A 14122-nucleotide genomic window follows, 5' to 3' on the forward strand; every position below is an offset into this window, starting at 1 on the left:
GGTCCCAAGCCCTATGACTCTCAAGAAGCATAGCCAATAGTTAGGAATGACAGGGGTCTATCTGGGAGCCTAAGATTAGGAAATGCTTCTTGGTTAACATCAATTTTGAATGCAATAGGAACTGGTGAAATTGTTCCCAAAGACTTATTGACTGGACTAGGGCCCTGCCATTGGTTGGAAAATACCAGTGGAAGGTTTTTAGGTTTTCACTTGCAACCATCCTTTCTAATGGAAGATTAGAGCTATAGTCTATCCATGAACTCCTAAATTTAGTCTATGTTTTCACATATAGTGAAGGATGCTGTCCCACCACTAGTGCTGAAATAAAATAAAATAAATGCTGTCCCACCACTAGTGCTGAAATAAAATGCATTTGACAATCCAATTTGCAAATAGCAGTAAGAGACAGTAAAAATTCATGATATTTAGGGTTGACAACCAGAAAGGCTGTATTAACATGCTCTTTTTTACCTAATGACAAATAAGAGCATTGATTTCAGTTAACTTATCCATGTATTTCTGCCTATTAGCACACTTTCCACTTTTATAAAATCCACAAACTTATCTTTGAGACCCCAGAATAAAAAGATTTGGGGGAATCTCATATGAAAGGGGAAAAAACTTTTCAGTCTTTAACTATGGGACAATAACAGTACTATAAGGGACTAGCTTTCTGGCCCTCGATTAAGGGACATCCTTTACAATAAGAGACACCTTGAAAGAATCTATGTTTATCTGTCTGTCTGTCTCTCTCACACACACAAATGATGTAAAAATAGAAATGGTGGCCTATGTTGTATGAATGTATGCTGATGACCAAATAAAAACCAATTAGAATATTAAAATAATGCAAATACAAAAACATTTTTAAAATTCCTAAAATCAATCCTAGGCTCATTTTGAAACAGTTAAAACAGCCAGTTATAAGACTGAATGTTTGTTCACTTTTTGTGTGTTTGTTTCTTTTTCTTTTTTGCACTAGGCATCAATGAATGCAATGACTCTTCCATCAGTGGCTGTGACCATGTCTGTACAGACACCTTAACTAGTTTCTACTGTTCATGTCATCCTGGCTACAGACTCATGTCCAATAAAAGGTCTTGTGATGATGTTGATGAATGCAGTGAAACCCCGTCAGTGTGTAGCCAGATCTGTGAGAATAGTGTAGGCTCCTACATTTGTAAGTGTGCCCCAGGCTACATCCGGGAGCCAGATGGGAAAAGCTGCCGTCAAAATAGTAATATCTCACCGTATCTGATTTTTAGCAACCGTTACTATCTGAGAAATCTTACTACAGATGGCCAGTCTTACTCTCTCATTTTGCAAGGGCTCAGAAATGTGGTTGCGCTGGACTTTGACAGAGTGGAGAAAAGGCTATATTGGATTGATGTGGGCAGGAAAGTCATTGAAAGGATGTTCTTCAATGGGACTAGCAAGGAAACAATAATTAGTGATGGCGTGCCCAGTGGAGAAGGAATTGCAGTTGACTGGGTTGGCAGGTGAGTCTCTTTGTTTAAAAGCTGAAGTGTTTCATTATGTGAACTATATGTGGTTTAGTTTACATTCTCCGAAACCTAATAAGCAATTGTAATAGAGCAATTCACATTTATGTGTGTTTGCATTGCATTCAGAGAGCTTCACATGGACTATATATATGTTTCTTCCCACTCACTCAACGTTTTGTAGTGCCCAGCCTTAGAAAGAATTCTTAAGGGTTGAAATTATATTTTCCTATCCTACTAAAGCAGTCGTTTTCAGTTTGTGGTCTCCCAGATGTTTTGGACTTCATTTCCCAGAAGTTCTGGCCAGTGCTGTGGTTGTCTGGGAGATGAAGTCTAAAATGTTTGGAGGATAAAACTTGAAAACTACTACATTAAAGGTAATTTAATGCAGCAAATTACTACATTTTAAAAATTAATTAATGAATATTTTGGCTGAATTTCTTCTTTTTTTGTCTAAACGCAATCTTAATTTTGTGTTATTTGGTGATAAATGCTCCCAAGTTGGAGCTAAACTAATTTAACTTATGGTAAATATTACAGATATGTGGGCAGACTTCAGTCTTGTCCAATCTGTTTTTGAGTTTCTTTGTCCAAGCTTCACAAATCAGGACCCAGTGGAAACAGTATAAATAACAGGGCACCTTTGGGTTCAAATTGAACATGAAGATTTGTTTTCCCTACCAGAATTGAATTGAGCTCATAATCCAGTTGCATAGAAGTCCACATCCCAAGCATTTCTTTTCATTTTAGCAGCCTGCATAGGAAATGGTACAGTGTGGCAGCTGCTGACAAAATGAAAAGCAGATATCCTTGCAAATTATCAAGAGGCTTTTCGTTAGATCTCTGATCTATCTTTTGCTCGTTCTTACTTCAGGATATCACATTATCCAGGCCCTGTAAGATCCTGCCCAATTAATTTTGTCAGCCTTTTAGGGTTGTATGGATCCTATTGTTTTGTAAAGGAATAAAATAAAATAGCCACTGATACATAAAATAGATATATTAAAAAGAAGCTGATGTAATATTCATGTCAAATATTTCAGGAAACTATACTGGGTAGATGACTCTAAGGATTGCCTCTATGTTTCTGAGCTTGATGGCCGGTTCCGGAAAAAATTAATTGATTGGTGTTTGGATCCCAATAGTACTTTCTGTTTCCAATATCCTCGAGCTGTTGTTGTTCACCCCAAATATGGGTAAGTTTTCAAAAACTATTTTCTTCTGAAGCAACTCTTTTGTATTATCATTTTATTCAGTATATTATTTCAACAAGTAATAGCCACTGCATAGATCCTAAATAAATGTATGCTGTCTTTTCGAAAACAGGCAAGTCTTCTGGACAGATTGGGCTGAGCGAGCATATATTGGACGTGTGGGAATGGATGGCAAGAACAAGACGGTGATTATCTCTGCCAAGTTAGAGTGGCCTAATGGACTCACCATAGATTACACCAATGACAAGCTCTACTGGGCAGATGCCCATCTGAACTACATTGAGTACGTACATAGAGAAGAATAAAGCAACTGGGTAACTCTTCATACCAAATTTTGGGGGTTACCAAACTAGCTTCCTGCAGCTTTAAATCAGTATTACAGCATTCGTATAATATCAGAAGTTACCATGTAGTGTATACATTTGTTTCGTAGCATTGATGAACACTACTAGTGTTTGTCACTGATATTTTAAAATATCAAAAAAATTAGGGAGATGGAGACAGCATAATGGTTCCTGATTTTTTCATTAGCATTTCCTATTTTGCTCTTTTTTTTAAAAAAAATTGTCTCTACGAATAGATTAAGAAATATGCATGAGACTCAGCATGATATAGTGATTTAGAGCATGGAACTAGACTGCTAGGAGACCAGAGTTTGAGTCCCCGCTCAGCCATTGAGACTGACTGGAAGACCTTGGGCAAGTCACATTCAGCCTCAGAAAATGGCAGTGGCAACACTTTTCTGAACATGTTTGTCAAGAAAGTATTGATATGGTTGTATTTGGGCCCTACAAGTTGGAAGTGACTTAACATCATACTACAAGCATGCATACTGTACCTTGGAGTATGCTTCTCCGTTTCCTTTCCGTATAAACTTGCTGCCGAATTTTTGGAAGACACCCTGAGTCCCTACGGGTGAGAAGGGCGGGGTAGAAATGATGCAAATAAATAAATAAATAAATAAATAAATAAATAAGACACACTGTAGTAATATGTAGACAAGTATAATATTGATGGGTTGCTGTGAGTTTTGTAGGCTGTCTAGCCATGTTCCAGAAACATTCTCTCCTGACGTTTTGCCCACATCTATGGCACGCATTCTCAGAGGCGACTTGCAGTTTCTCAAGTTGCTCCTGACACTAAAAAAAAAAAAATTCTCAGAGGTTGAGGGGTCTGTTGGGAACAAAGCCAGTGAGGTTTATATATCTGTGGAATGTCCAGGGTGAGAGAAAGAACTCTTGTCTGCTTGAGGCACATGTGAATGTTGCAATTGCTCACCTTAATTAGCATTTAATGGCCCTGCAGCTTCAAAGCCTGGCTGGTTGCTACCTAGGGGAATCCTTTGTTGGGAGGTGTTAGCTGGCCCTGAATGATTCTTATCTGGAATTCCCCTGTTTTCAGAGTGTTACTGTCCTGATTTTAGAATTTTTAAAATACTGGTAAACAGATTTTGTTCATTTTCATGGTTTCCTCCTTTTTGTTGAACTGTCACATCAGTGTTCATATGAAAGGAGGAAAGCATGTCTCATTGCTTTGAAGGGACAGCAGTTCAAGCATATAAAAACAATTTGTACTGCCAGGGAAATTAAGCTAATTAATGGAGATACATTAAAATGATCCCATACTCATTCTAGTGAAAGTATTTATTTATTTACTTTGTTTTATATTCCACCCTCTCTCCCTCGTTGAGGGACTCATAGCAGCTATTACAAATACTTCCAGTGCATTGGTGGAAATTTTGTGGCCGTTCAGAATTTCTTCCATTGACTGTGCTAGGTCTGTCAGGATATGTTGCTCAGGAGGACTGCAAGATTACTATATATGATCATGTATATGTTTAGTCAATGAATTAACCCAAAGACCTGGGTCGATTTATCCATTTTTATTTTAAAAAATACCACCCCTTCTCTGAATAGTCGAGTGAAAGGCAAGAACTTAGTCCATCCCAAGACAACCTAAAAGAAGCACCAACACCCTCTACTCTCCTTTGAGGGGAATTGCTAAAGAGTCACAATCATTTTTTGTGTCTCAGCATTAAAAAATAAAGACCAGAAGCAGTGCCATGGGTTCTCCTGGGATGAACTAAACTCTCGCCTTTCACCACTCTACTCAAATAAGGGGATTGTTCCTTTTTCGATAAGAGTTAATACTGTAATTTAGCTTTTATCAAAAAAGGAGCTATCCCCTTCTCTGAAGAAAGTGGTGAAAGCTCTCTCTGAATGCCTGGCCCCAGATGTAGTGCTGGTGATTTCTCCTCTCTTCGTAATGGTCATTGACATATTCATGGATCATATCAAAATAAATAATCTTTACCCCAAAATTTGCCCTTGTCTTATACATGAGTATATATGGTAAGTATGCAGAGCACATACTGCTCTGGGATATTTGCTGACTCATGGTGTCTTCCAAAGATTCTCTCAGTCACACTTCCTTGTAGTCTAAATTCTTTTATCAAGCATTGTGATCATGTAATAATTAATGTACTAATTTATCATGGTTGAAATGGTTGATAATGCATTATAATATCAGCTCTAGGAAGATATATTAACGTTCAATTGATACTAATAATAGGTATTTATATTAGGATGGCAGTGATTCCTTCTTTGACAATTAAAGGGATGCGTAATTGGTTGACTCTGATCAGGATATTTGTCATGATGCTACCACAGCTGGTAATTTATTAAAAGTAGAATCGATAACATGCATATTTTGCTTGTTTGTAGAGCATATTTATGTGCAGTCACATAGTTGAATGATTTCTGAAACAACTACCTTTCACAACGATATAAGAAAATTGTGCTAGATCAGACGAAAATGCAACATTCTGATGCCTCTAGAAGTGACAGTATTATAAGTAAATCCTGGCTGCTCAAGTTCCCTTGTGATTCACATTTATGTGAATTTAATTCAGAATACGTTTACTGCTCTTGGAGGTTTTATATACAGTTGCTATGACTACTAGTACTCATTGACAACATTAGTTAGGGTTTGCAGCTATAGTTATGGAGTTACAGTTTACAACTATGAATGATTCCCTCTCCATCCCTCTATTTATTGCACCCCTACTATTCTCAGAACAGCTAGAATAAAAAAGAGATAACAGTCACTTGTTATTGTAACAGAATGTCTGCTATTTTATTTTAGCACCTTGAAAACAAAGCAGTTTATGCCTTATTTTTCACTCTCTGAAATCACAGTCAAAGAAATTAAAGTTTCATATATTGTTGCCATTCCTCCTTCCCTTAAATGTAACACATTTTTTCTTTTTCTTTTCTTCTTCTTCAGGTACTCGAATTTAGATGGTCAGCACCGCCACACTGTGTATGATGGAACGTTGCCTCATCCCTTTGCAATTACAATTTTTGAGGACACAATCTACTGGACTGACTGGAATACGAGAACAGTTGAAAAAGGAAATAAGTACAATGGATCAGGAAGGACCGTTCTGGTGAACACCACTCACAGACCCTTTGATATCCATGTCTATCACCCTTACAGGCAGCCAGTGGGTAAGATATTCATTCTGTGTATTTTCGATGCCTGATTTTTTCTTTTACACTGATATTTGAAGTTTGAATTCTGCTTGCAACTAAGTGGTCGAAATAAAAACTGAGAGGACATAGGCATCTTGCAGAGGCCTACTTCTTATTTAAATATTTTGCTCCCATGCAAAGAGCTTTAGGGAAGCATTTTCATGGAGGTACATACAGTAGAACAGTCCTTGTACATATTTTGGGATCATCTGGAGAGGCCCTGCTCTCGGCTCCACCTTCTTTGGAGGTGCGATTGCCAGAGACAAGAGACAGAGCCTTCATGGTGGTGGCCCCTTGGCTATGGAACTTGCTCCCCAAAGAGATTAGATCAGCTCCCTCCTTTCTGACCTTCCGCAAAAAAGTGAAGACAAGGCTTTTTGACCAAGCCTTCGAAAATCTAGGGCAATAATTAGATATGAAAGATGTGTAATTGACCTATGGAATGGCCCAGGACTATGCCACTGGATCACGTGATTTTAACTTGTTGTATGGATTTAAATGCTTTAAATTTAATTGATACCGTTATTTTTATTGTACTATGTTTTTAAACGCATTGCCTATGTTGTGAAGCCGCCTTGAGTCCCCTCCGGGGTTGAGAAAGGCAGGATAAAAGAGCCATAAATAAATAAATAAATAAATAAATAAATAAATAAATAAATAAATAAATAAATATTGCGGGAGGAGTATCCTGTACCTCTCTGCTCAGTGCTGCTCTCCTTAGGTGCTCAACAGCAACTGGGGAAAAGTTCATGGTTGCAGTGCCATCTCTTCTGTGACTGATTTGTTGAAGACAGATGCATCCGGACTGTGCTCACACCCCTGGGAAGAAGGAACAGCCTTGTGCTGGAGGAAAAGGTTGCTTCTTCTTTCCTGGGTTCACAAGGCCAGACAGATCATTTTCAAGTGCACCCCAGCAACTAAGACAATGCAGTCTCACCCTTAGGTAACCCCACTTACTTTGGCACACTCAGAGAGGAAATAGAGAAGATGAAACAACCTCCACTCCACCAATAACAGCACATGTATTCCAGTGAAGGCTTAAGTTTAACCATTATGTTTGTTGCGTGTGATCAATGTCATGAATGTCATTATTGCCTTCCTGTGACCTGTTGCTCTAGGGTAGATGTGTTGTTACATCTCTGTGGATGTGTGTTCTTCCATCTACATAGTATGCATTCTAGGCTTGACTTCTTGCTTGATCCTGGATTTGGGCTACCAATATATGTTCTTCTGATAAATAATTGTTCAAGTAGTAGTTTTTGTGCTACATACAGCTGCTAATTTTAAATAAACTCATAGTACAACCACTCACATGACCTCTGGCTAACACTGACTCTTCGGCTTAGACATGGAGATGAACACCAACTTCCAGGGTCAGACACAACTAAACTTTATGTCACGGGAAAACGTTTATCTTTAATAATCCACAGTTTATCCTGAGATAATATAGATGATTTGTTCACTTGCACCTGTTCAGTAAACTAGGATACATACACCTTGTGGGATTCTTTTCAAAGTTGAGTAACTTCCATATTTTCATTAAATATTAAAATATCATCCTAATAGTAGGAAACTACTACTATTTAAGTTCTATTTGTGACTGTTTCCTTTGTGGGAAATAATTAGATTTTTCCCTGTTCTCTCTCACTAGTGAGGAACCCCTGTGGGACCAACAACGGTGGCTGTTCCCATCTATGTCTAATAAAAAATGGTGGTAATGGTTATTCCTGTGAATGTCCAGATAACTTTATGGTGGTTCAGTTCGGTGATTTAGCTCACTGCCTCCCAATGTGTTCCAGCACCCAGTTCCTTTGTGCAGACAGTGAAAGGTATGCATAATACACGTGATTGTTTTCTATGTTGCTAAATTGCTATGTATATAACTCGCTTTTCCACCAGAAGTGACATTTATAGTTCATCCCTCATATTTTGTTCTTTTACATTCAACTATCCATATCCACAGGCTCTTTTCCACCAGGAGTAGAAGTGAAATTTATAGTTCCTCCCTCATATTTTGTTCTTGTACAATTGACCATCCATATCCACAGGTTCTGCATCCATGAATTCAGCCATTCACTGCTTGGATTTTTTTTTTAAAATTCAAAAAGCAAAACTTGATTTTGCAATTTTCCATATAGCTCACCACCTGGTATTCTTTGGCATTCTCCCTTCCAAGTGCTAAGCAGGGCTGATCCTGGTCCTCATTGCATTTGTGTTTGTGAAGGGAATTGAAGCGTACTGATTTTATACCATGCATTATTGTATTTCTTTGCATTCGTGCATTGGCATTGCTTTGGCAACCTATGTTCTCATGCTTTGGTCTTCCTCACTGCCTTCATAATCCTGCCTTCCTAATCAATGCCTTAGCCAGCGTGACTTTTGGTTTTTATAATTAATTTTTTTAACTTTACTACAATTTCTAAATTATAAAAATATGATAAAAAAGAAAGGAAATAGAAAGCAAAGGAAATATTGGGAATATTGAGAGGAAGCGAGGAGTGGAGGAGAATCATGCGATGTAATTGCTGCCAGAATGTTGGAACTTCAGAGGAAGGACCTATCTCACAGAAGTCAGTATTGGAAAGGCAGCAATATCCAGAACCATTGATAGGTTTTGTCCCTCAGTGAAAAGGTACACTACTCTAATGAGTGGAATACAAAACAGCAGTAGGATGGACACAGTATTGTGTGATAAGAATGGCCAAATACTCTGTTAACCTGCTGAAATTCCACTTTGCATGTGATGCAGCCCTTGATCTGTCCCACATGTTGTTAAACATCTATAATACATGAAACCACTGGGAGAGATGTTCTGGAGTTTTAGAGTTCAGTGTCAAATTTATGTAGACCACACCCAGCTCTATTATTCCTCTCCACCAAAAGCCAAGGATGCCATCCTGGTCCTAATCTGGTACCTGTCATCAGTAATTGAATGCATGAAAGCTAACAAGTGGAAATTGAATCCAGTCAAGACAGAGATGCTCCTGGTCAGTTGCATGGCCGATCAGGGTATAGGGTTACAGCCTGTATTGGATAGGGTTACACGCCCCCTGAAGACACGGGAGTGTAACCCTATCCAATACAGGCTGTAACCCTATACCCTGATCGGCCTTGGAACTGACCTTTGAAGATAGTCTGGAAGCTTCAAGGCAGCCCCACGTAGAGAGCATTGCAGTAGTCCAATTGGGATGTGACTAAGGCATGGACTACCATGGCCAAATCAGGTGTCTCAAGGTATGGGCGCAGTTAACACACAAGTTTTAATTGTGTGAAGGCACTCCTGGCCACCACAGACACCGGAGGCTCCAGGGTCAGCACTGAATCCAGCATCACCCCCAAACTGCGAACCTGTGTCTTCAGGGGAAGAGATTGGCAGACAGATGACTAACTGGGGTTCCATTCATGGAGAGAACCACCCCCATGTTGCAGCAACACTACTGACTGCCAATCTGCTTCTGGGCAAAATACAAAGTGCTGGTTATTCCCTTTAAAGCCCTAAATGGTTCGGGCCCAGGCTATTTAGCAAACTGCATCTCCACATACATCTCCACATCAGCAGAGGAAGCCCTGCTCTCAGTCCCACCCACATCACAAGCACAGTTGGTGGGAATGAGAGAGAGGGCCTTCTCTGTGATCGCCACCCGTCTCTGGAACTCCCCAAAGAGATTAAAACAGCTCTCTCTTTAACCTCCTTTAAAAAACAACTAAAAACTTTCTGATGCACTCAAACATATAAAGATGAGGAGGTTTAGTATGTGTTATCAAAGACTTTCATGGCTGAAATTACTGAGAGTTTTCCGAGTTGTATGGCCATGATCCTCTCACCTCTGCAGGAGTCTACTGTATACCATGAAGCTGTGGACAAGTCTACATAGGGACCACAAAACACAGTGTCCAAACACAGCATATTATTTGAGAACACAGAAATGCTGGAACACCCTAATAACCACAATGTCTGACTTCAAAGAGAAGCTATTGAAATCCACAAGTATGTGGGCAATTTCACCAGAAAGGAGGCAGCCGTGAAAATGAACAAAATCTGGCTACTAGTATTTTAAAAACTCTAAAATCAGGACAGTAAATAAAGAACAACACTCTGAAAACAGGGGAATTCCAGACACAAAACAATCAGGACCTGCTAACACCTCCCAACAAAGGATTTTCCCAGGCAGAAATCAGCCAGGCATTGAAGCTGCAAGGCTTTTCAATGCTAATAAAGGTGATGAATTGCAACATTAATACTTGCCTCCACAATAGTTCTTTCTCCCACCCTGGACCTTCCACAGATATATAAACCTCCCTTGCCTAGTTTCCAATATATCTCACAACCTCTGAGAATGTCTGCCATAGATATGAGTGAAATATTAGGAGAGAATGCTTCTGGAACATGGCCATACAGCCCGGAAAACTCATAGCAACCCAGAGGCTTAATATGTTATATGGACTACTCACTGTGGCTGCCGGAGGTAGTTAATTTTATAATTTATAATTTTAAATTTTTAACATATTCTGCTGGTCTGACTTCTCTGTTTTCTTGATGAATTGCAAATATTACATATTATTATTATTATTATTATTATTATTATTATTATTATTAGTCTTATTTTTGGTTTAAATATGGATCTGTGAGAGTTTTGGGTGGGATTGTTATTTGTCTATGTGTTTTTCTTTTGTATGGCATTGAATGTTGGCTAGCTTTGTTGTTCACTGCCCTGAGTCCTTTTGGGGAGATAGGACAGTATATAAATAAAGCTTTATTATTATATTATTATTCATCTGTAGTGCAGAGATATCCAGAGCCATTGCTTACTCAACATAAATATTGTTCCTGATATTCCATCCCCACTTATCTTTTACACAGATGTATTCCCATCTGGTGGAAATGTGATGGACAAAGAGATTGCCGTGATGGTTCTGATGAACCTTCCACCTGCCCACATAGATACTGTCCTGTTGGGCAGTTCCAGTGTAACGATGGCAATTGTACTAGCTCTCACTACTTGTGTAATGGCCTGTCAGACTGCCCAGATGGAGCAGATGAAGATCATGTGCTTTGTGGTATGTGACAAGTGCTTTGTTCTTAATATTATGTCAATATATTAACCACTTATTAATCACAAGTAAGCTCAGGAGTTTGAAGATCTAAGAACCACCAGCATTACAGGAAAAGAAAAAGAGACAAAACCTCTTCTCAAGAGTTGACACTGTGGCCAGGTTTATACATCATGGCAATCCAGAATTCAGTAGAAATTTTCTTTGTGGGGAATGAACTAGTACCTGGTTTCTCATTCTCAATCACTCCTACTTGCAGAAGGGATTTTTTGCAGAAATATCCAGGATTTGCTTTTAATTTTTTTTGCTTAGTCCTAGGCCCCTTCTACACTACCATATAATCCAGATTATCAAATCAGATAACCCACATTATCTGGTTTGAACTAGATTATATGAGACTACCCTGCCATATAATCCAGTTCAAAGCAGATAATTTGCATTTTATATGGCAGTGTAGAAGGGCAACAGGGGAAATAGTCCTTATTGCTGCCATCCTGAGGTATTGTCATCGGATGAGGCACTGATGAACAGGTGGCCAAGATGTTCATGTTTCACCCAACCAACTGGAGTCTTTTGGCCACCTATCTCTTGCCAGTCAACTACCAGAAACGTGATAGATTGCCACTATACCTTTCCTGACCACACAATTTCAGCCAAGAGAATCCTCAGGTTTCCAAGAAGGAAGGAAAACAAGCAGTACCCACTAGAGTCTTAGACCAATAATCAGAAAAAGTAAAACATGACCAAATGATTAGGATTGGATTTGGTGCAAAGGTAGCTGCAGAATAAACACACCCAGCACCAATTTAACACTATCGCTAGACCAAGATATTGTTGAAAAATAAGTTACAACAGGCAGAAAATATCAGAGGCCTAGTTATCTAGATACATATACCAAAAGATGAGACAGGACCTCTGACTGCAGGAACTAAACAAATAGAGTGCAAGACTTTCCCTTTACTAAGACATGAGAACAGTAGCATACATTTTAACAAACGTGTAGTGAGAAACATGAACTACACCATTTGTCTGAAGCAAGCATATAGGGCTTCATTAGGCAACCAAGAGGCTAGAAATTTGGAGTGTTTTAGTGTTTACACATCAGTAACTTTCCACAACTCGGACTAAATTGCTTTTGCTTTGGAATTTTCAGACAAAGTCAAAACAGTTTTGCTGATAACAAACTATTTATCTGTAATGTTAGTGATGGAACCAGAGTCTGCTTTAATCCTCAAAAAGCTGGTTTTATGGCAGGCATTATGGGAAATCAAGTAGATTGTTTGTTTTGATGCTTCCTCTGATAGCAAGCATGAAAGTGGAAGCCATAATATGGGTTTGTCCACAGTTAGCTAGGACTCAACATGGCATCACATTTCGCCAAATAAAGCTCCTCTAATAATTATCTTCAGCCTTATGATCAGTTAGGATATCATCTAGATGTGGCTGCATCTCTCTGCACAATTAGCACTCCCATGGATCCACACTGAGGATTACTATCATCAATTATAGATCAGTTCAGATAAGCAAGGTTCTGCAGCACTGACTTTTCTTTTTATAGCAATGTCAAGATAACACAGTTCTGGTTCCTCTTAGCCAACCACCAGTGTGAGTCTCACCAGTGGCAGTGTGACAACAAACGATGCATCCCAGAAGCCTGGCAGTGTGACCGAGAGGATGATTGTGGTGATAACTCAGATGAAGACAGTTCTCATTGTGCCAGCAGAACCTGTCCTCCGGGACAATTTAAATGTGATAATGGCCGCTGCATCCCCCAGTCCTGGAAATGTGATGTGGATGATGACTGTGGAGATAACTCTGATGAACCAGTTCATGAATGCAGTAAGTTACACACAGCTTTTATTGACTTTTATTTATTGAAGAACTTGGAACACAATTAATTGACTTTGCTTCTAGTGATTATAGTAATATGCTAGGCACACACAATAAACACAGCAGAATCTAATCTCCAGTGGAGGACATTGAAATAATGCTTCAGGAGTTAGTTATAAAAATTGCAGAGAATAGAGGAAAAATGTGGGCATATTGTTCAAAAATGTCACACCTCCTTAATCAATCCAGATTAGTCCTTTGATCTGGATTTATCAAGCCACAAGAAACTGAGCTTTGCCTCTGAAACAGGTGTAGATTCTTTGACGCTTAGACTGAAACTCAAAAGCTCTACTGACGTGGAAGCCATCCGCCACTTCTGCCAATTCAGTGAGAATCTTTACTACTGTATTGAAAATATGTGAGGAGAATTCACTCCTTGATCAGTCTTTAACAAACCAAACTATGGGTGCAGTTGATAAAAGACTTATAGGTTCACTTTGGAAAAACATTTTTCACATGCTCAGTCTTGCATGGAGAACTTTTAAACTTTTAAACAACTATATGAGGGAAATTCTGCTCCATCTAGCAATCAGACATTGTTACTGCAATTTCCTACACATCTTTCTCCCCCATGTCACATACAACAGTAATGCTGTTTAGAAAAGGAAATTAAAGAAGGGAACATGCGTGGAAGATGTTTGCTTTTATATCTTTAGAGGACTACTGAAATGGTGAGGTAGGATAGATTGGGATTAGGTAAGACTGGGAGCAATATGGCCAGAACATGTGATGCAATGTTTAAAAAGACCAAATTCTCAGTGGTTCCGTTATTCATACCGGAATCAGGTGAGGCACTTTTGGCCAATTTTCTGCTCTAGGATGTTTCACAGCATTCACAGACTGCCAATAATGCCATCTTGCAAGATTTTTATTTTATAAACAGAATTGAAGCTTTTTTTGGACAGTGGGGCAGCAGTCTGTTGCAAAAATT

At 38.9% G+C, this 14122-nt stretch overlaps 1 protein-coding gene across 2 annotated transcripts in view; it reads left to right on the forward strand.

Moving 5' to 3' along the window:
- Positions 1–14122, forward strand: part of lrp2 (LDL receptor related protein 2) — a 189848-nt gene that overhangs the window by 137899 nt on the left and 37827 nt on the right. For both annotated transcript variants that reach the window (XM_008119019.3, XM_062964876.1), the window contains exons 50-56: positions 983–1499; positions 2546–2698; positions 2829–2999; positions 6002–6225; positions 7901–8078; positions 11111–11307; positions 12895–13140. In XM_008119019.3, coding sequence (XP_008117226.2) covers positions 983–1499; positions 2546–2698; positions 2829–2999; positions 6002–6225; positions 7901–8078; positions 11111–11307; positions 12895–13140 — 1686 coding nt within the window. The remainder of the gene's footprint in view (positions 1–982; positions 1500–2545; positions 2699–2828; positions 3000–6001; positions 6226–7900; positions 8079–11110; positions 11308–12894; positions 13141–14122) is intronic.

This window comes from Anolis carolinensis, chromosome 1 (assembly GCF_035594765.1).
Source record: "Anolis carolinensis isolate JA03-04 chromosome 1, rAnoCar3.1.pri, whole genome shotgun sequence".
In the NCBI taxonomy this organism is placed as follows: Eukaryota; Metazoa; Chordata; class Lepidosauria; order Squamata; family Dactyloidae; genus Anolis; species Anolis carolinensis.